We start from the raw sequence: 22,371 nt of genomic DNA, 5'->3' as shown, positions 1-22,371 counted from the left end.
AACCAATCCAAAAAACAAATCTTACACATCAATTGACTTTCTCAGATGACCGCAAATGTGATGAGGAAACGGAGTTCACCTGTGTGGAGAACAAGTCCTGGCAGCGTGCCCAGTGCATTCCCAAGAAGTGGATCTGCGATGGTGATCCGGATTGCGTGGATGGCGCCGATGAGAATACCACTCTGCACAACTGTGCCACCCAGCAGCCGTGTGGCGAGGACATGTTCACCTGCGGCAATGGACGTTGCATCAACAAGGTGAGTCAAAAACACCTGAATCCATCAATAAATATTAATAAATGTGTTGCAGGGATGGATCTGCGACCATGACAACGATTGCGGCGATGGCACCGATGAGGGCAAGTTCTGCAACTCCAAGTACAAGACCTGTTCGGCGCAGGAGTTCACCTGCCAGAACTTCAAGTGCATCCGCAATCAGTCCAGGTGCGATGGCGAGGACGACTGCGGTGATCACTCGGACGAGGTGGGCTGCACCAAGGAGAACATCACCTGTCCGCAGGGTCAGTTCGCCTGCACGAATGGCCAGTGCATCGACTACAGTCTGGTGTGCAACAAGTATCCCGATTGTGCCGACGAGTCCGACGAACCCGCCCACTGCAACGTGAACGAGTGCGCCAAGGTGGAGATCAACCAGTGTGGCCACAAGTGCGTGGACACGCTGACGGGCTACTACTGCGACTGCAACGAGGGCTACAAGTGAGATTTGATTTCGATGGTATTTCGATATACATATGACATACTTGATTTATTCCACAGACTTCTGGCCGATGGCAAAGCCTGCGCGGATGTGGACGAGTGCCTGGAGCAGCCGGGAGCCTGCTCCCAGCACTGCTCCAATACGCCGGGTGGATTCTACTGCAAGTGCGACGAGACCTACTACGAGAGGCAGAACGATGAGCACACGTGCAAGCGCAAGGACAGGATCCCGCCGTGGCTGATCTTCACCAACAAGTACTACGTGCGCAATATGTCGGTGGATGGCCATCAGTACAATCTCATGCACCAGGATCTGATGAATGTGGTGGCCCTTGACTTTGATATACGCGAGGAGTACATGTACTTCTGCGATGTCACGGCCAAGACGATCTTCAGGGCGAAGTACGGCGAGGCGGATGATGAGATGCCGCCGGAGAGAGAGGCTGTCATCAGGCACGATTCCCATGGCCTGGAGGGCATCGCCATCGATTGGGTGGGTCGCAAACTGTACTGGCTGGACAGGCACTCCAAGAATCTGGATGTCTCCGAATTGGATGGAACCAAGCGCAAGACCCTGCGAAGCGGAGTCGTCGATCCGCGCGCCATTGTCGTGCATCCTGGCATCGGGTATCTGTACTTCACCTCCTGGCATCTGCAGGCCTACATTGCCAAAATGGGCATGGATGGCTCGAACTTCTCGAGAATCCTGAACTGGAACGATGGCATCGCCTGGCCGAATGCCCTCTCCATTGACTACTTCACCGATCGCATTTACTGGGCCGACGCCCATTTGGACTACATTGCATATGCTGACTTGGAGGGCAGACATCGCCATACGGTGCTCTCCGGTAGCAAGGTGCCTCATGTGTTCGCACTGAGCCTCTTCGACGACTACATCTACTGGAGCGACTGGAACCTGAAGGCGATCGTGAGGGCCAACAAGTTCCATGGCGCCAACTATACGGTGCTGCGCAATACCACCCATCGTCCCTACGACCTGCACATCAATCATCCGCTGCGACAGCTGCCGTACACCAATCCTTGTGGCACCAACAATGGCGGTTGCTCACATCTCTGCCTGATTGCACCGCCGCCGGAGTCCACCTATCTGAACATCGAGGGATACATCGAGGAGGGTGCGCCGATCTTCAAGTGCGCCTGTCCCAATCAGTTCTATTTGGCCAGGGACATGAAGACTTGCGTGGCCAACTGCACGGCCGGGCAGCATTTGTGTGGCGGACGGGATGAGAAGTGCATACCCTGGTTCTGGAAGTGCGATGGCGAGAAGGACTGCAAGGATGGCTCCGATGAGCCAGCGACCTGTGCTCCACGACACTGTCGCGCCGGCACGTTCCAGTGCAAGAACACCAACTGCACACCATCGGCGACCATTTGCGATGGTGTGGATGACTGCGGCGATCGCAGCGATGAGCAAAACTGCGATCTACCCTGTCCACTGTCCGATTTCAAGTGCAAGTCCAGCGGCAGATGCATCCTGGATAGCTGGCGCTGCGACGGAGATGCCGACTGCAAGGATGGCAGCGATGAGGATCCAGCCGTGTGCTGTACGTATCAATTGTAACCCTAATTCAATATCTAGGTGTTATTTTTAACGGTGTATACTTGCAATTTCAGTCAAACGCACCTGTGACCCGAAAACCGAGTTCTCCTGCAAGAATGGCCGCTGCATTCCGCAGCTGTGGATGTGCGATTTCGACAATGATTGCGGCGACGACTCCGATGAACCGGCGTACATGTGCCGCCAGAGGAACTGCACCACCGGCTGGCAGCGGTGTCCTGGCCAGTCCAACTACCGCTGCATTCCGAAGTGGCTGTTCTGCGATGGCAAGGACGATTGTCGCGACAACAGCGATGAGCTGCCCGAGAACTGTCCCAAGTGCAATCCGGAAACGGACTTCAAGTGCGGCAACAACCGATGCATACCCAAGTGAGTAACCCAAATGATCCTTGCAGCCGCAGCCCAATGCCAGATGCTAATCTAATCTTTCCAGGCAATGGATGTGCGACTTCGCAGACGATTGTGGCGATGCCAGTGACGAGAATGAGGCGGTGTGCAAGGGTCGCTACCGGGAGTGCTCCGAGTCGGAGTTCCGCTGCGGCAATGGCAAGTGCATCTCATCCCGCTGGCAGTGTGACCACGAGGACGACTGTGGTGACAACTCCGATGAGATGCACTGCGAGGGCTACCAGTGCAAGAATGGCACCTTCCAGTGCGCTTCCGGTCACTGCATTGCCTCCTACTTCCGGTGCGATGGGGATCGCGATTGCCGCGACATGTCCGATGAGGTGGGCTGCCCGCCCAGATTCCCCGGCGGACGCTATTGTCCGGAATCGCGTTTCCAGTGCAACAACAACCTGTGCGTCTCGCTGTCCGACCTGTGCGACGGCACCGACGACTGCGGCGATGGCAGCGATGAGGATCCCAGCGTTTGCAGTGACTTCAACTGCGACACCCTGCGGCGATTCCAGTGCTCCAATCACCGCTGCGTGGCCCGCTATCAGATCTGCGATGGTGTGGACAACTGCGGCGATGGCAGCGATGAGAACAACATGACCCTCTGTGCCAGCAAACAGAAACCCTGCGACCTCTACACCCAATACCAGTGTGCCAACAAGCACTGCATCGAACGTTCCCAGGTGTGTGATTTCTCCGACGATTGCGGCGATGCCAGTGATGAGCTGGGTTGCCACCACACGAGCAGCTGCTCCGAAGCGAATCGCGGCGGATGCCAGCACCATTGCCACAATCTCACGGATGGCGGTTACATCTGCACCTGCTATCCCGGCTACATCATAGCCGTCGACAACAAGAAGAAGTGCGCCGATGTGGACGAATGCCTGACGCGACAGCACACGTGCTCCCACCAGTGTCACAATCTGAATGGCACCTACTCGTGCAGTTGCCGCGAGGGATTCCATCTGACGGACGGCGCCAGTGGCGTGTGCCGAGCGGAGAAGGAGGATGTCATCCTCGTGTTTGCCAATGGCCAGGAGATCAGAGGTCTGGATCTGCAGAAGCGCGAGGAGTTCGATGTGATAGCGGCGGAGAAGAGGATCGAGGCACTGGACTACGATGCACAGCAGCAGATCATCTTCTGGGCGGATAGCTACGACAAGACCATCAAGCGATCCTACATGGTCAATGCGATCGATGGCAGGGCCAAGATCGGTTTCGCCCAGGATCTGAACATGAAGGGCGGCTCGAAACCCACGGCTGTGGCTGTCGACTGGCTGGCCTCGAATCTCTACTGGACCGAAATGGACAGGACGGGCTCCAAGCCGCGTGGACGTGTCATGGTTGCCAAGACCGATGGTCGCTATCGTCGCTCTATCGTGAATGCTGGACTGGAGGTACCCACCTCGATTGCTGTGAATCCGCAGCTGGGTAGAATATACTGGTCGGATGCGGGATCAGCGCCCAAGATCGAGGTATCCTGGATGGATGGCTCCAAGCGGCGTCCCCTGATCACCGAGCAGATACGACATCCCGCCGGCCTGACAATCGATTACTCGCAGGATCATATCATATACTGGGTGGACACCAAGCTGAATGCCATTGAATCGATGAGAGCCGACGGCTCACGCCGAAAGGCGATTGTGAGGGGCGACCAACTGAGGCATCCGGTGTCCCTCGATCTCTTCGAGTCGAACATGTTCTGGATGACCCGGGATACGGGTGAGCTGGTGCGCCAGGATAAGTTCGGGCGCGGAGTGCAGGTGGTGCTGCATCGCAATCTTGTCAATCCGTCCGGCCTGAAGGTGTACCACGACAAGCGGTACAACACTTCGCTGCCCAATCCGTGCGAGAACTCCACCTGCTCCCACCTCTGCCTGCTGGTGCCGGGCGGCCATAGCTGTGCCTGCCCAGACGCCTCTGGACCGCCGCCCTCGCACCGCAGCACCGCCGAGGTCATCTGCAATGCTGCCGCCGAGCATCCGCGTCCGGCTCCGCGTATCTGCCCGTGCCAGAATGGTGGACTCTGCAAGGAGGACGCCCAGGGTGAGCTGGTGTGCGAGTGCCTCGCCGAGTTCCGTGGCGAGCACTGCGAGACGAGCACCACGGGCGCCTTTGGCCATGGTGGCGCCAATGTCACCGCCGTCGTGGTGCCCATCATGGTCATCCTGCTGGTGATGATGGCCGCCGCCGGCGCCTGGTACGTCATCCGCAAGCGACCATTGTAAGTACCTAAGGAACTCCTGAATATCATCATTCTGATATACTAATTTCTAATTACATATTCGCAGTGGCAAACTGGCTCGCATGCCGGCGATGACCTCGTCGCAGAGCGTTACCTTCCGCCACGGATCGAATGTGGAGTTCAACGAGAGCGGCTTCCCAGGTGCCTCTGCGCCGGGAGCCGGCGATGTGGCGCCCATCGAGGGTTACAATCTGCAGACGGTGAACGCGAACAAGGCGCGCGACTTTGCCAATCCGATGTACGATGCCGTGCAATCGGGCACCACCGCCGATCCGGGCATGGGCAACGGTTCGGGTGAGTCATTGCCTAACCGAGCACAAGCACGGATAGTAGCTAATCCAGATATCGCTTTCTCGCCAACAGGCATCTATGATGTGCCCGGCGAGCCGTCGGCCAAGGGCAAGTCCATGGGCCACCATGCGGGCGGCTCGTTCACGGAGCCCGCCTCGGCGATCATCGCGCCCAGCAGCATTACGCACAAGGCGTCGCCGCAGCTGCAGCTGCGCACCAGGGAGCTGGATCCTTCGGCGGACACCGGCAAGGATACGCAGTTCCTGGTGGAGGAGGATAAGTCCGAGTGCTGATATCAAGCCCGTCAATCGGCTGTCGTTGCGGCGGCAGTTGCGATAGCCACTTGCCGCCAGCAGCGCCGGCAGCAGCAGCAACAGCAGCAGCAGCAACATCCCGAGAACAGCTATCCGCTGCAGACATAACACATACTGGTCAAGCAGAGGAGGGAGCAACATCAAAAGCAGCCGCAACATCACTTGCAGCTGCCACATCAGCAGCAGCATCAGGCACAGCCGCCGCAACAGCAGCAACAGCAGCCGCAACAGCAGCAACATCAGCAGCAGGGACAGGGACGCTCTAGTAGTAAACATCACAAATCCTGGCAGGTAGCCACCGCTGGCAAGGTCACCACCAAGGTCTAGCCGTGACCCCAACAGAAACCACACACCACCCACAGAGAGGAGCAACACGACATGGAGAAGAAGATGGAGGAGTAGTAGGAGGATAAGGAGGAGGAGCAGGTCCTTTGGGACTGGGGACGCCAATAAGCAAACATATCCAAAAATTGATAAACATATGCAACCCCCCACAAGAGAAACCAACTAAAAACAAAAACTGTTGCAATTATTATTAAATAATTACTAAAAAAACAAAACTATAAATGTACACAAAAAAAAAAACACTAAGAGAGCAAACACAGCAACTTTTGTAAAGCCAATTTTTGTAGCCCACTGTATTTTTTTTTTATTTTGTGCGAAACTAATGTTTTTTTTGCTAATCGAGATACTTTTGCGCAAACAGGTGGATTGTAAAAAGCAAGCAAAAAGCAAAAACGATAAATGGCAAGAAGTATATTTTTTTGAAAGCTAAATGACAATATTAACTATATATGTATGTAAATCGGAAAACAAAATATCTATATGTATACACAAGGCAATTAGGGGACGATTCCCAGCTAGGATTTCTATATATTTTTCTAAAAAATAACAAACAAAAAAAAGCGAGCTAAAAAATATACAACAATTTATATATATATATATAAATATATATATATGTATATATGTGTATGTATGTGTGAACCTAAATGTATCGAGCGAAAGAGCTAACACTTTTGTGCTAAATCCAGGATAGAAAACATGCATTCCCCATTCCCCAACACACATATGTATATCTATTAATTATAATTATAATTATAATTTAATTATTTATTCAAACACACACAGACAGGACGCAGGAAAGTGCTAATAATCCAGACTACCAGGGGCTTTTCCAGATTTCCAATTCGCAATACATTCCAAAAACAAAAGAGATACGTGCAATCCCCTCCCCCTCCCCCGCCCACACTGTGCAACAAAGAAAAGCGAAGCTTTTCCTTTATTTTCCACCTTTGTTTTTGCTTCTCGCGCAATCCAATCTGCTTTTCTATTTTTTTCTCTATTTTCGTTTTTTTTCGTTTTGTGTGTGCAGTTGAAACTTGTCGCGCGTGTTTTTTACACACCATATATAAATATATAAATATATTTTATTTTTTAATTATATCATCGATTTATGAATTGTATTATGATTTATGATTTATGATTTATCTTTCTCTTCGAAAGTCGTAATGTGTGTGCATTTTTTTTCATTTTCGTTCTCTGTGCAAAATCTGTGCAAAATCTGTGCTTCCCTTCATTTAAGCGTGTTTTTAGCATAAATTTTAGTGAAAGATGAGAGAAACTAAAGCTGTATACGCCAATCGGGCCATATACAACGCTATATGTGAAGTTAATTGTATATTTAATGTCAAGCTACATACATAATGGATAACGAAAAAGAAAAACCAGAACATAATAAGAGTAAAACTACGAATGAAATGAAAAACTATTTGTTGAAAGAATAAACCTTTTTTTTATTATTATACATACGGGGGGAAAATTGTAAGATGATGAAAACTAAAACATTCAATAAAGAAAAATCATAAAAAATGTAAAACGTTCAGCGAACATATTTTTCGCGCCCTGCTGGCAGTTAAAGTTAATGTCACATTTTAATTGGTAAGTGTAGCATAAAGAGGTTTACTGGTTGGGTTTTCAATTTCGCTTAATCTTTGTGCATCTATCAAGGGTTCATATTCGTTTTCAGTTTGACTTTCCTTTGATCAATTCATTCACAAACTAGAAGCCACCAATATTCGCTTTTAAACGCTTCGATTTGAAGTCTGTTGCATTCACTGAATGCGTAGAAAAACGTTTACAAGCGAAATGGTATAAATCTACTGATGGACGAGTTACATTAATCGTTTTCGAGTCAGTTTTATGGGGAACAAAAAATGTGGCCTTATGTTAGTACGATTATTTATTTCCTATTTGTTGTCAAAACGTTAAGAAATTGAAAGTCAAAAAACTTTACACGATTTACAACATTCAGACTGGCTGTTTGTTATCTTAAAGCAGCTATTACAAAATTATATATCCATTCTAGGTTCGTACTCAAATCGATTCGCATTCTCTTCTAATAAATAAATGTTTACATTTGAGCTTAATGCTATGGACCTATCGACCATCAGCTACTCCCGCTTTGATGATGAATAAATGAGGCTTGCGGCGGGAACACCTGACAGCCATAAACTGCTAGTGTAGGAGAATTGCTTAAGTCTTGGGCTGAGGCAGATACTCTCGTCGTCATCATGCACAATCCATCTCTGGTGCTGTCGGTGCTTTCGGTGCTAACCTAACTTAATTAGGGCTCTTAGTTAGTTGCTGCTGCTGCTGTAGACGCTGTGGCTGCGAATGTTTGGCTAGTCGCTCGTCTTTAATCGCTTGACGGGTCCATCGCTGCCCTGCGAGTTCGAATCCTCGGAGAAGGGCATACTCGACACGAAGTCGGCGCCCTGGCTGTCGGACACGACGGAGAAACCTGGGTATGGATAAGGATCGCATGAATAAGACAGAGTAAACATGTTTTTTTAATGGATAAATTCAGCTGAGCATAGGTATAAACAAATCTAAACAATATCGTTGATGTGAACGCGTGATGCAGCTCCGCAAATATATGAGACAGAAGGCACTCCTAAAGGTCCTACCACCTATATACTATATCCTCAGACTTTTTGACGCCTAAAGCAAAGTGCTTGGCAGAGCAGAAAGGAATGACTAAATTCTGACATAGAAACCCTACTACTACTAATAGTTTTTATAGAACCAGCACAGAGCGATCAAAATTGTATATCCTTACAGGTGTTGGAGTCCTCGGCGGTGAGTCCCTGATAGCTGGGAGTGATTTGCGGCGGCGTGGGCGTGCCCTTCTGAGAGTTCTCCTTATCGCTCTTGCTGCCGCCGACGGGCGTCGCACCGGAGCCGGTTGGTGGTCGCCGGACAGCTGCCGATCCCGGCGAGGACTCCAGCTTGGCCTTCTTCTCGCTGGCGGAGGCGATGGGCACCCATTTGTAGATCTTCATGGTGGTGTCGCTGATGGTCACCCACTTCTTCTCCCAGTGGCGCACCTTGTCCACCGCCTGCATCACCCGCTTGATGTCATCCTTCGCCCGGCTGCGTGTCTCCGCCCGCACGCTGCGCGACATGTCTGTGGCTAAATGGCGCCTGGTCTGGCTTTTCCTGCTTTCCTCGCTTTTCCTCAGTCGGCGTCTCGCGAAAAGCCGCTATGTGTTTTCTGCGACTTCTGCCTGTTTTAGAATAGAGCTCTAGTCTTCTGGCTTTCTAGGCGAGTTGTGTGTCGTGATTTCAGTGGTGCTGGACTAGTTGACCAGTGGAGAGTTCAGTTTTTTTTTGGCAATTCGCAAATATATTTTTTAATACAAAAAAAATAAACAATCGATTGCAGGCGTGATTTTCAACTGAGGTTATCGAATGTTTGAGGGGTATCGACCGTCTGCAGTGTGACCATTGGCTACAGATATGGCCCAAAATGCGCCAACTTATAAAATCGTTTGTAATTTATAAATGTAATGATTGTTCTTTGAGCTGCAAAATTTTCAAGCTATTTAAAGTTAAGGATAGTTTTACCCTTTTTACAAACACGTTTGTATTTTAATTACCAAATCCGTTAAGTTTTTTCTTTCTGGCAACGCCAATATTTCTATGTGGTATAATCTAGTATATTTTCGATTACCAATGTGTAAGCGATGGGGGAAACATCGATATTCAATACATATCGAGTTGCCGATATTAAATCATCGACGTATCGATATTCCGATGCTGCAATGCCCCATCGATGGCTCGATGTTTTTTCGATGTTTTTCCACCGACCGACGAAATTATGCGTACGCTCCGCTTATTTTTTTATTTATTTTTTCGTAATCCGAACCGAACGCTCGCCGCCCATTAGAATGGAATGAAAAATCGCACAAAGCCGGGAAAAGTGAAGTTATTTTCGCGAATTAATACTCGCAGTGCGTGCGAGCGAGAGCAATAATTAAGATGAAATTGCAGGCGACGCCGAAATAAAAAACAAAAAAAAAAACGTTGCAGCAACAACGTGCGTGTGCGAATGTATGTGTGTGCGTGCAAGTGTGTGTTGGTATATGTGAAGAGCAAGGAGGGCGAGTGAGAGGGCAATAGGAGGCCGAGGAAGAGAAGAAGAAGCAGCGGTGGAAAAGAGAACGAAAAAAAAAGTGGGGAAAGACGAAAAAGGCAAAACGACAAACGCACACGATATTGAAAATTGTACGGAAATCAGGAGAAAGCCAACGATCTTTTTTTTTTTCTTGAATTTTCCCACTGGATAATTGATATCAGAAATGTGTGCGTAAGCTAACACCGACACTAACACTAATAAAACACTAATGCAGACGCAAGACAAGAATCGCTCCCTCGCCCGAAAGAGAAAAAGGGAGAGAGAGAGAAACGCAAACAAATTGGAATAAATTATAAAAATTTAAAATAAAGTAAACAACTCAAATGGCAGGAATTTAAACTAAAGTAAACAAGGGAAACGGGCGATATAAATGATTTGAGTATTTCGTAATTCAAGTTTAAGGAATTTATGCTTGTGTGCTTTTATTTCATTCTATGTTGTCATTTGATAAGTTAAACGTTCACTGTAATTTTATTTAAGTGCAAAGCAATATGATATTCAAGACTTTATATTTTATTTTAGAAGTTTATGCATTTATATTGAATTGATAAATTTCCTCCAGTAGTGAGATTTTTGGGATTCAAAAATAAACAAAATAGCGAATGATAGCGAATGTATGAAATGTGAGTGTAGTGTGTCATTTTAATGTGGTTTTTTTTAAAGTGAAAGTAAAGTGAACATTTTTCTTAAGTGTACCTAATCCGATTCATTTACAAATTTCTTTTTACAATTTCCCTAAAACAGCAGCCGCTTCAAAAGCCAGAACTTTGAAAAGTCGAAGCTGAATTTTCCCCGATTTTTCCCGATTTTCCGTTTCCCGCGAATCTGAAAGCCGCGCTGCCGGCGTCGCTGCCTCTGACGCCGTCGACGTCGTCGATCCCGTTTCACGCGTCGCCGCTTCGTCTCGCCGTCTCGCTTGTTTCCCGCCCCCTCTCTCTCTGCCCCTCGTCCCCCGCCAACCCCCTCTTACCAAAAGGCCCCTTAAAACAACATAAAAAAAGAAACAAAATAAAACAACACAGAGAGAGAGAGCGAGTGAGATAGATAGAGAGAAAGCCAAGCCAAGAAACGTCATCAAGCGACAACAACAAATACAACAACATCAACGTCAACCACAACAACTGCAATTGCAACCAAACGGCAAACTCATCAGCGGCAGCAACCACAACAAAAACAACAAAACGCATTTCATTGCCAAGAAAAAAAGAAAACGGTCAACGACATTGCAACAACAACAACAACAACAACAACAACAACAACAAGAGCAAGAGCAGCAACATTGGCCAGCAACAACAACAAAAACACATCAGCAATACAGAGAGACTGCAACATCAACAACTGAAACAACAAATAGGAAAATAGGAAAATGCCCAAATGCGATGTGAAAACGCGCTACATTCCTGCGACTTTCGCCTGGATTGTGCTGCTTCTGACCACATTTCTCTTCTTCTTCTATCCGTAAGTACACTTCATTACCCCAACCAAATGATATAATACTATTAGTTAATATTATAATCTTGAATGGCAAAGCAACATTCAACAGTTTCATCCAAATGATATTACTACATATCCTTAAAAAGGGCAAATACCTTTGAGTTTCGAGAAAATGTGGCGCTCAGTGAAAGCATTTCCATTGTCACAAAAGTAGAGCAATCTGCGATCTGCAAGTGGTACTATGCCACTAAATATATGGTAGTTGGCGCTGGCTTCGCGAGAAGTCCATGAATATTGAATGTGCCTAAGGCGATATTTACTGTAGCCACACACGCGCACTTTTCCCCCCTCCCGCGGGGAGCAGCGTAGTACAAGACGACCCTTCGGCCTTCGTCTGCCAGCCAGTTTTCCACCCACCACCCATCTTGGCCCCACCCACTTTGTTTTCTTTGTAGTTTGCAGTTTTGTTGCTGGCACTTTATTTATTTTGCTCGCATTTTCGTGGATTATAACGACGGGCCGTAATGCATTATTATATGTGGGACAGCAGCTCGTTGTTATCCAGTCTGGCCCCATTTTTCCATTTTCCCATTTTCCCACTTTACCAACCCCCACCACCCCAATTTTCCTTGTCTTAGTCATCTCTCAGTCGCTATTTTACCGCCCCAACTCCCCACCGCTGGCATTCCGCCCCCCTTTTTACCACTCAATTTGCAGTTGGCTCTGTGCGGTTTTAAAAAGAATTTCAGTTTTCCAAATGCCGGGGGGAAAATGGATCAAAAAACAGACTGACAGATTTTCCATTTATGCAATGAATAGGTTTTGATAATTAAATGAAAACCTGAAAAATAAGCAAAAAACTAATATATGTAGGTTCAATATATTGAATGCATATTTAAGTTTTAGCCAGGAGCCATCTAGAATCATTTGCATGGAAAACCTACCAACTTAAACGGAAACTGAGCTCATTAAACTTTTCAAAGAAAACACATAAGATTGGCTCTTTTTGCAACTAATTTGCGGCTTTATCTGAGCACATTCCAAATTATTCAACGCTTCAAAATTGAGTTATTTCGCAGCCAGCCACATCGTGATACTTCCGCATGGTGTAAACACTTAAGCTTGTCTCATTTTTTTTTCATTTTTTTTCGTTTTTATTATTTTTTTTGGGAGGCGACGAGAAGGCCAAGGGAGCAACAAATTTGCATAGCATGTGCACAATTAGCACATGAAACGAAACCAAAATAGCAATTAAGCAGTCCGTTTGAGAGCCCCGAATGCCGAATGCCGAATGCCTCCCCAGTGTCGACAGCTTGTTCCCCGTTTAAGCACACAGCTTTCCAAAGGTTTTCCCTAGTTTTCCCTCTTGCTTTTCCTAATGACGAACTCTCGTGGTCAATTGCAGTTGCAATTGCAGTGCTTGGCATTTTCCCGTTTTCCATCAAATGGAAACCGTTTTTCAAACATCACCTGAGGACCGTTTGGTTCTTCTTCATCGTCACCTACTTTGTTTTTAGGTCCTTCCCTCTTTTTCAGCACACTGAGAGAAATTGCTTTGTTTACTCATTATAAAGAAACACTTGGTTTTCGGTGGGCATATGGCTGCTTTTCAAACATTTATGCTTAATTTAATGAGTCATTAAATATTAATACATCATTCTGTTATGATTGCGTAGATGGTATCGTTTTGTTTCTGTGCACTTTTCCGCCACCTTTGTTCTTGTTGCTGCCTTTTTCGGCTTTTCCTTTGTTACAGTTATCTATGCTGCTGCCACTGACTGGCTCTTTGTTTTAGCCAGCTGAGTAATTCGCAGTCACAGGAGAGCAGCGAGGAGCCACGCCCCGCTCTTCGCAGCCCGCACTTTTCCATTTTCACATTTTCACTTGACTCTTGCGGCGACACTTGAGTTCTGCACTTTGTTTGCCGCCCCTCCCCTTCATCCCTTCTTTCCTTCTACCCTCCACTCCCCCCTCGTCCATGGCTGCCTGCGTTGGGAATTTGTTTATTTAATTATGCCTTCCCTTTGTGCTTTGTTGTTATCTGGAGTTTTGGGCACGCGGCTGGCGTATTAAATATCGCCTAGGCTCAAAAACCAGCTTAGACCAGCTTCAGTACACTGAGAGAACTGCACTGCAAGGCGATGTAGTACTGGAAAGTAAAGAAAAGCATTTAAGTAAAAATAGTATTAAATGCTAAATAAGTATTTACAAATTTAGAAGATAAGTTTAGGCGCTTTTAAAGTGTAACTCCTAGTCAGTTGAACTTCTAGTGCAATGATGTCCCATCATTTTCGCCAGTGTACCGCTGCCATAGTTTTCAACGCTTGTTTGATTAGCCGGCGACGTCATCTGATATGGGGTGTGGTGTAGGAATTTCGGATAAGGAGGTTCGGGTCCGTTTGGCAAAAGTCCAATTACGGAATATATTTCATTATGGCTAGTTTTTCCCTTTTCGCTTCTTTTTCTATATATGTTGTATACAGTTTTTTTTTGCTTTTGGATTTCCCACTCAATGCCACAGGTTGCCTTTGTTACTTTTACTACAAAAACAAAAAGAACAGAAAAACTACGCTTGACAAAACAAACCGAATCGGGGAAATAAAAAAAAGAAAATTAAGTAAAACACGGCAGGGCGGAAAACAAAAAAAAAAAACAACAAGACCAAAACTGTTGCTACATGGCAACAACAAAAAGTACAAATTAAAGGGAAGCAACAACGATAAAAACTACGGCAACACAAATGCGTCACAACAACAGCTTGGACAATAGTTTTAGCCGCCCACGCAAACCCCATGGCCAGCACCACGCCCACTGCCACCCACAACCGCCCACCGCCCACATCCCACCGCCTCATTGAAATTCTAGAAGCCGCGCCACTCAGAGTGATGATTATTCCTCGCTGTTTCGCTTTTTCTGTTTGCGTTTGCATTTGCGTTTGTTATTGTTTTTGCTATTGTTTTTGTTTTGTCGTTAAGTTTTCAAGCCCCAATGCTCTCCATAACACTCAGCCCCAATGCCACCCACCTAATCCACCCGTTTCACACACAGAACAATACGATTTCTGGCATTTTTAAAACAACACTTCCTTGTGGCAAAAATCTAGATTTTTTCTGCTCCAATAAGTCAGCTATTTTCATTTCTAGAAAATCCCTTTTTAAACCAGCACTTCACCACGAATCTTTTTAATTACCCAGCAAATCTACTTATAGAATAGTTAACTATTTTAAGTGCAGAGTAATAACCATAACGAATCGAAGAAGAAACTAACTTTAACTCAAACTTCACTGCTTTTAGTTGGAAGCCAGAGATTTTGCGATGCCCGAAGATAAGTGATAAAGTAGAAGCTAGATAATTATAGGAAAATGGCTGGAAAAAAAGCGCGCAGCGAGGGAGGGAGGGGGAGGGGGTTGCCTGGGTTTGCCCAGGGAAAGTGACTTCAATTACACAATTTTCAAGTAATTAAATTTCCGTTTTGTTGCTCTGACAACTTTGATCAAAAGAAAATTTGCAGGTGGCGGAAAAGCGAGAAAAGTGGTAGTGGTAGTGGAAGCGAAAAAGGGGTTGAAAAAACGGTTGGCGAAGAGATAAACCCGGTTTAGTCTTTCGCAGAATATGTATATTTTAATCAAATATACGGGGAAGGGAGAGCAAAAAAGATGAGAAGGCTACCAAAGTAACCGCTTTCGGTCAGTAAAGTTAAGCTTCGTTGAGCGCCTAGGAAAATCAACCAAGCCACGCCACACTCGACCCAATTAAATGTTGTTTGTAATTTGTGCTAAAAGCATTTCAAGGACTACATTTATTTATTTCTATTTTTTGCCCCAAGTTTACTTACTTGTAGAGCAACGCTGCCCGGTCGCACACATTTTCCTCGACTTTTTCCCAGCGGTCTCCCCGGGTTTGATTTTCTTCATTCATTTTACTTATTGCTTATTACTGTCACTTACACTGAGCGACCAGCAATTAGCCACCCTAAACTAAAAGGCATAAACGCAAAGCACTTAGAGGTTACGCCTTAGCTTTAGATAAATCTGGAAAATTCTACAAAAATTAATAGCATATGAATATTGGAAACGAAATGATCTCCTTTGTCTGGCAGTGTATTTGGGCCGTTTTCCCCAGTTTGCCTCTATTTTTTCACTCGAATCCACTTGAGATATTCATTTGGTGTTGCTTTTGCTTTTCCTTGTGGCTTTTTGATGGAAAACACCCAACCACCCCTCATTTCGGCGTTTTGTGTGTATTTGTCCACTAATTATAATAAACAAAGTTTTTCTTTTCACTCGCAATTAGGCGACACTTGTGATGAGCAAAGCTGGCGCAGAAATATACTGAAAAAGTGATCATATTCTCTAACTCGTCAATCTTTTGTACATGTAAATGCTATTTCTGTCATTTTTTGGTAAATATTATTTAAGTGATTGGAAAATTATGCGACAGCAGGTGGCACAACGCAGTTCACTGGAAATCCTGGCAAATGCTTTTTCCGTTGATCGTTTAATTTCATGTTAATCAAGTTACATGAACAAAAACCATTTCCACCTGCCACTTACGCACGTGGGTGTGTAAACGTGTGTGTGTTTGTGTGTTTGTGGGTGGGTGTGTCTGTCATTGCACGCAGGTCGTGACCCGAGCCAGCCACGCCCACGCCGTGGATGCCGCCCACTCTTTTTGGCTTTGATGCTGAAACAGCGGCCTTGGCTCCTTTGATTTTCCCCACCCCCCGTACGCCCGCATGTTTGATGGCTTTTCAGCATTTTCCATGAGCGTTTTCTAATTGAATCGAATTTGTGGCAGCCACGCGATATAAATTATACGTAAATACCAACTTGATTGCAGGTGTGCTGCAGCTGAATAGCGTCCACACAGGCCCACATTACTACAGCTACTGCACTGGGAGAAAATGTCACTCGAGTTTGAGTTATGTGGCATTTACTCCTGAATTTATTCGAAATGAAATCAAAATACTTGAATAAGTTTTAAATTACATTGGTTATGTTATCAATATAATGATTAATCATTACAAAACCGGATCTCCCTCTTTTCTCACCGTGTACGCTCACACATTTTGTGATTCAACCTTCGCAGATGCCCACAACATCGACAATATATGTTATACCCTAGAACTACTGCTACCACAACATATATTCAATAACCTTGCTGTTCAAACGCATATACTATACATATACATATTTATGTAGGAGGCTTCGGGTTTATAATCACTTTGGTGGGATAATGTGTTTACCTTTGACATATTTGTGCCGAACGTTATGCAATTACCAGCCAGTTACTAGTTGCATTTAATGCGTTGTTCTAGTAAAAGCGAAATATTGTGCTTAATGAAATTTGTGTAGCTTAGTCGTTTTTGCGGCACAAACTTGTGCGTAAAGATTTAACACATTAAAATAGTTGGTTTAACACTTTTGCGAGTAAATTTGTGCAGGTATTTTGCCACTTCAAATAAAATTATTATGGGCATTCCACTGGCCAATCCGATAAATTGACCAGGAATTCTCTTCCATAAATTAAATTATTGTAAATATTTCAGAGATTTCTGCAAACCTGCTCAACATTTAACTTACGTACTGGCATTGGATTAATTATAAATTTCTGCTTCACAGCGACAGAAGTTTGATGAAAACTAATGACAAATAAAAGGCGAAAAACAACTCGAGTTCCTGGAACTTTTTCCCACACATGGCTGGATTTATGCTCGTTTTTTACTAGTCTTTTGCTCAGTTTTCCTTTGTCTGCCTGACTCGAGTTACTTTTTGTTATGGCTTTGGATTTTATTTATTTTTCGTCTGTCCGACTTGTTAATGAAAATAAATTTCTGACGCCGTCGCCGCCCTGATAAATAATAACAATAATAACAAAAGCATTTGCAGTTCTGCTGCCGTTGATAATATCCGCCGACCATTGCCATAAAAAGCAATGTGCAAAAAAAGCAAGAAATGTACTATGTACTGTAGGGAAAAAGCAAAACTAAGCACAAACAAATGCCAGTATCACACAACAAAAAAATACAACAAGAAACGTATAAAAAAAAAAACAGCTAACGGCCAAGAAGAAGCTGCCAGCGAAAAACTAGAAGGAAAAGCAAATTCAGCGAGGTGAGCTGAGCCGACTGCCATTGCCACGCCTCCTTGAAGCACCATACACCATCCACCGCCCTCTTCCTGTTTTCCATTTTTTACACCGCCTGCAAACTATGGCTATAAGCAGCGGCGTACTTTGCTTTGCCTCAAAAGGGGGCACTCGAAAATGCATGCATATATCAGAAAAGCAAAGCAAAATGTTCAAAAATAGTTAAGTTTAAAAAGAACATGAGTAATGCACAAATATTTTGTAGGAGTCTAAGTATAAAGTAGAATTTCTAGCTAAATATAAGTAAATATACATGGATTGCATATATAAATCAGTTGATAACTACCACACTTTACTTGAAGAAATGAAATGACTACGCCCCTGGATTTGAACATGTGTGGGTGTCATTTGAATGCTGCTAGGAATGGTTGTTGTTCTTGTTGTTGTGCCATTTCGTTATAGCCACCATTGTTGTTGTTCTTGGCCATATCCCACCCTCAACTTGAGCCGGCAAAATGCTTTAATCTACACACCTGCACAAGAGCACATGCCACAAAGTTTTGGAAATTATTCGAAAATGCAGAGAAAGTTATGTATTGCTATTATGTATATTCCCAGACTTTTATATGAGTTAAATTCTGTGTGATAGACAACAAACCTCTGCTGATTGTTTTGCAGTGTAGCTTTAAAGGGCCCAAGAAAAGGTAGCTGCAATTCCTCATCTCTTTCTACGCGGTAGTAGACCTCTCTTTCTTCGGCGCTTTCTTATGAAAAGAAATCGATGAAACTCAATTGTCAACGCTGCTTTTAACCATTACTCATTTGCAATTATGCCTGCTCTTAACCCTTTGTTGGCCAATGTCAATGACGCTGGGCATTTTGAGTCTTATTTGCCTTTTGCCGTTTTTCTGTGACGTTTTCCATGATTTTTGCGTACATTTCCCATTAACTTTGAGTCAATTTTGCCCATGGCCAGTCAGAAAAAGCGTTAATTTTTTTTATCATTCAACTGTTTATTGAGCGGATTAAGTGGCTATCACGTTGACAAGTTTTTTTATTTGTTTTCGGTCCAATAATTTCCTGTTGAATGCCTATTTCCGCTCCGATTCATGCTCTTTATCTATCAATCCTCAGCTCTCTTTTCTTCCCTTTTTTTTTAAATATTAATTTCCATTTTTAATTAGGCACATTTTCACGCAAAGTTTAAGAAAGTTTTGGCAGAGCGAGTGATGATTATAGAAGAGCTGAAAATTAAAATGAAAAGTTGGAAATGGGAAAATGTCAACATGGAAATCAGGGGGAAAAACAAAGTGAAACTGTCGGCATCGAAAGGGCCAAGTGTATTTTTAGTTGGCAAACAAACGCATAAAATTTGTTTGCCACTCGCTACACGGACATATCACGTATACGTATGCACTCAAACATATTACGCATACGCCCCAGAGGCCATCCATCCAAATTTAATTTCATTCGGCCCCTCATAAATACGCACAAAATTCCAAAACAAAAACAGAGAGCAAAAGTAAAATAAATCCAAATTATATATACGAAATGAAAACCAGATTAAAGATTTGAATTTCGCTTTTGTATGCGGAATATTCAGTTTCGTTTTAGAGAATCGAGTTTTAGAAATAGGCAAACTCTGTGGATATCCGGCGATTTTATCAGCGTATGGAGTGCGTTTATAGAAGTTTCAGTTTCAAAACATACTTGAAACTGGTTTAGAAAATATTTCACAAGCTGTAGAGGTTAATCATCAAAAGATTTCGAAATTAATCAACCTGACTCACTCAGTTTGGCAAAGCCAATTAAAGAACTCAAATTCTTTTGTTCTTTCCATAATACATTTATTTCAAGCGTTGGTTTGCGCAACAAACGCACACGTACTGTCAATGAAAATAAACAAAAAACTTAGGAAATTGGGTTATAGAAGACCCCATACCAACTTTGGATATATGCGTGTCTATATGTCCAAATGAATTTGTTTCACATTTTTCCATGGGCCGAAAACCAAAGTTTCTTGACCTTCGCAAAACTTGTGGGTATTTTCAACATTTTCCAAACCAATTCCAGCCCAAAAACGACACTTTGCCACAGTTTTTTTTTGGTTTGCCCACCAGGAAAATCAATTTTTTTTGGCTTCCCCCGCCCTTTGGCCTTAGTTACATAAATTTTTTTTGACAGGGCGCATGACAAACTGAAGGACTTGCCATAGACAGCTATTAAAAAAAAATGGAATATGGGAGATGGGAGCTGTCTCCCTTACTTTGCCTGCTTATCCCGCATTGGCCCCAATCTCCTGGTAACTAGAAACCCTCTCCTCCCCCTTTCCCTGCCCTCCCCTCTTATGCCACCCATCGTTTTTGCTTCTTCTATCTTTTTTTCTAGGGGAAAAACTTGCGCTAGTCCAAAAAGTTGCGCCAACTTGTTATTACATTTCGTTGGCGCTTTTGTGCTGTGTGGTTGGATTTTCCACCCCACCACCACCACCACCACCCCCGTGTCAATTTTCCGACACCATCCACTACGCCCCCCCTCCCCACCTGTCGCTCCACACTCTCATTTTTCCTTGAAGATTGCCCAATAATTGCGTTTGAAGGCGGCTAAAAGAAGCAAAAACCGAATAAACTGGCACATTTTTATTTTTACCTGTGGCTAAATGATGCCCGACTGCTTAGAGTGGCCCGAAATGTGCCCCAGGGGTGAACCAAAAAGGTGACAATAAATTACATTTTGAATGACAACATATTGGTATATTTGGATTATCAACTCGAATATTTGTGGCTTTAGTGGAAATGCCGTTTGGAAATTAGCTAAATTGTGGTCGAAATAATTGCAATGTAATTGCATTGCACAAAAGGGAGTTTACACGGTTTAATTAAATGTTTATTCTGGCTGACAACGAATGTGCATTACGAACCAATGATTCTATACCCAACTAATTTATCAGTAACGCACAATTATGTGTGAAACACTTGTGTTTCACTTGCAGTTGAAGCCACCGGAAAACACCTGCAAATCAGGTATTTTCGTAACAATTATCTTGGTGTGAATGCTATCGTCATTGAAAAGTCTTTGTTATCACCGCAGGCAAATGGTCAATTTCCCAGTTAAAGGCAATTGGATACTATTATTGCTAATTTTGCAGAAAATGGAAATCACTAGAAATTGATACGGCTAGCAAAGCGGAAAGCGAAGGGGCGGCAGGTGTGTTTGGTAACTGATAAAAGCCGGGCCGTTTAACCTTCTTCACACCTCTTCTTTCTCCCTGGGGTTTTTTTTTTCTTGGTGCGGCGAAAACAAAAACGAAATAACGAATCATGGTCCTCATAATGATGTCCGCCCCGCCCCCCTTAACCCACTGCAGCCCCCTTATCGGTTGGCACCTTTTATCGGGTCGCCTCGGAGAACCTCCGTTTGGAGGCCAACTACAGCGCGGGGCGAGACCTTAGCACCTCAGCTGACTTCCGCCAAACGCAAAAGACCTAGGGCAAGGTCTGGAAAAGCATGTTGTCTCAAATATAAATATATGCTCGCACCTTGAAATGGTTTAATACATTTCATTTCACATAGAACTTTCAACTTTGAAAAGCTGCTTTAATCGTCTTAGCCTAAGAATATAAGTGTTCTATATGTGATGTGATTAAGATTTCATATATATGATGTTTTCAAGATTTCAAGATTGAAGAACGGACTTCTAAGCGCGTAAGTTACCATGATGTTGACCCTCACTGTAACTATGCGAATGGGACGGCCAGTCGGCCACATGTGCAATAATAAAAACTAAAAAAAACGAAAAAAAAAAATAAACAGCGGGTGAAAAAAGAGGCCCCATAGATAAGTCAGAAGCAAAGTCGAGGCGACGGCTGTCCATAGTCGAATCCAATACATTTTTGTTTGTCTTTTACTCTTCCCTACTTTTTTGTTTTTTTTTTGTTTTTTGTAGTTCGGTCTTCGCACTCGACTGTTGATGATGGTGACTAATGCTCGGCCGTCGTTTATTTTGCTCGCTTTGGCGATAGTAGGATATTTTTATACCCTGCGAGCGGCGACAGAAGAGCGGAAAGTAGAGTATGACTTGGGCGCAGAGGGGTTAATGTGACGACAGCAGCGACGATTCGCCAGTTTTCGTCATCATTGCCCAACACTGAGCTACAAAACATGCAGTTTTTGTCATCTCACAAAGAAGAATGTGGCATACATGAAGTGCCGTTTCTTTGCTTGTGGATCAAGTCAAGTGCTAGTTGTAAATGTGCAAACTTCGAAGATCATAAATCATAGGAAGTATGATCACATACTAAACTTAGAACCTGTTGCACAGTGCACTAGCTTGACGCATAAAAAGCAGTGCCATTTTTTGAGTTTTTAATTAATGCAGCTGCCATCGAATGCGAAATTGTCTCGCGCTCTTTCCCATTTTAACCATTTCGTCGCCTGATTTTTATTCTTTTTATTTTTATTACTCTTCTTTCGGGCTACTAACAATCAGCCAAGCTGCCTTACACCGTACAGTGCGTTTCGCTGGCGTATGGCTGTATTGACAAGCTTTCATAAGAGTGCGGTTTTAGTAAATGCAGGCTAAATGAGTAAGCGATTTGATGGATAATGAAGGTAATAATGTAGGTAATGATTCATCCTCACTTCATTTTACTGATTTTTAATCAAATACTTGTCTTGTAAAATAATCTCTAATTAATGATTCCTTGAGGACTCACATCCTTGATAAATCGCAGTTCCTTTGGCTCAAATATATAGGTTTTTTTTTTTTGCATGTGAAGGTGCCAATATGTCGAGTCAATTAATTGACGATTGGAATCGCTTTTGCGGTTTGT

The 22,371-nt window shown here is 44.4% G+C and overlaps 3 protein-coding genes across 10 annotated transcripts in view; 2 read left to right on the top strand and 1 right to left on the bottom strand.

Moving 5' to 3' along the window:
- LOC120456465 (low-density lipoprotein receptor-related protein 2) overlaps positions 1-7,417 on the top strand; it is a 141,902-nt gene extending 134,485 nt beyond the window's left edge. For all 3 annotated transcript variants that reach the window (XM_039643312.1, XM_039643311.1, XM_039643313.2), the window contains 7 exons: positions 46-257; positions 310-716; positions 777-2,281; positions 2,352-2,664; positions 2,729-4,915; positions 4,983-5,230; positions 5,300-7,417. In XM_039643312.1, coding sequence (XP_039499246.1) covers positions 46-257; positions 310-716; positions 777-2,281; positions 2,352-2,664; positions 2,729-4,915; positions 4,983-5,230; positions 5,300-5,520 — 5,093 coding nt within the window. In that variant the 3' untranslated portion in view covers positions 5,521-7,417. The remainder of the gene's footprint in view (positions 1-45; positions 258-309; positions 717-776; positions 2,282-2,351; positions 2,665-2,728; positions 4,916-4,982; positions 5,231-5,299) is intronic.
- Positions 7,314-9,286, bottom strand: LOC120456466 (B-cell CLL/lymphoma 7 protein family member A). Its single transcript, XM_039643314.2, has 2 exons — positions 8,660-9,286; positions 7,314-8,341 (listed from the first exon to the last, which is right to left on the bottom strand). The coding sequence occupies exons 1-2, from the start codon at positions 9,003-9,005 to the stop codon at positions 8,223-8,225; spliced, it is 465 nt and encodes a 154-aa protein (XP_039499248.1). The 5' UTR covers positions 9,006-9,286; the 3' UTR covers positions 7,314-8,222.
- Positions 9,287-9,675: 389 nt separating this feature from the next.
- LOC120456750 (neurogenic protein mastermind) overlaps positions 9,676-22,371 on the top strand; it is a 31,245-nt gene continuing 18,549 nt past the window's right edge. For 3 of the 6 annotated variants that reach the window (XM_039643744.2, XM_039643742.2, XM_039643743.2), the window contains exons 1-2: positions 9,676-9,919; positions 10,763-11,476. In XM_039643744.2, the coding sequence (XP_039499678.1) occupies positions 11,385-11,476 (92 nt within the window). In that variant the 5' untranslated portion in view covers positions 9,676-9,919; positions 10,763-11,384. The remainder of the gene's footprint in view (positions 9,920-10,762; positions 11,477-22,371) is intronic. The other 3 variants (XR_005616861.2, XR_005616860.2, XM_039643741.2) reach the window with 1 other exon arrangement.

This window comes from Drosophila santomea, chromosome X (assembly GCF_016746245.2).
Source record: "Drosophila santomea strain STO CAGO 1482 chromosome X, Prin_Dsan_1.1, whole genome shotgun sequence".
Lineage (NCBI taxonomy): Eukaryota > Metazoa > Arthropoda > Insecta > Diptera > Drosophilidae > Drosophila > Drosophila santomea.
The sequence above is the reverse complement of the archived record's forward strand: the minus strand, read 5'-3'. Positions and strand labels throughout refer to the sequence as shown.

What these genes read in the sequence shown, in the direction of transcription:
- LOC120456466 (XM_039643314.2), bottom strand. Translation starts at nt 9,005, where the DNA reads ATGTCGCGCAGCGTGCGGGCGGAGACACGCAGCCGGGCGAAGGATGAC. An exon ending in CGCCGAGGACTCCAACACCT is followed by an intron (nt 8,342 to 8,659) that starts GTAAGGATATAC and finishes ATCCATACCCAG; the next exon opens with GTTTCTCCGTCGTGTCCGAC.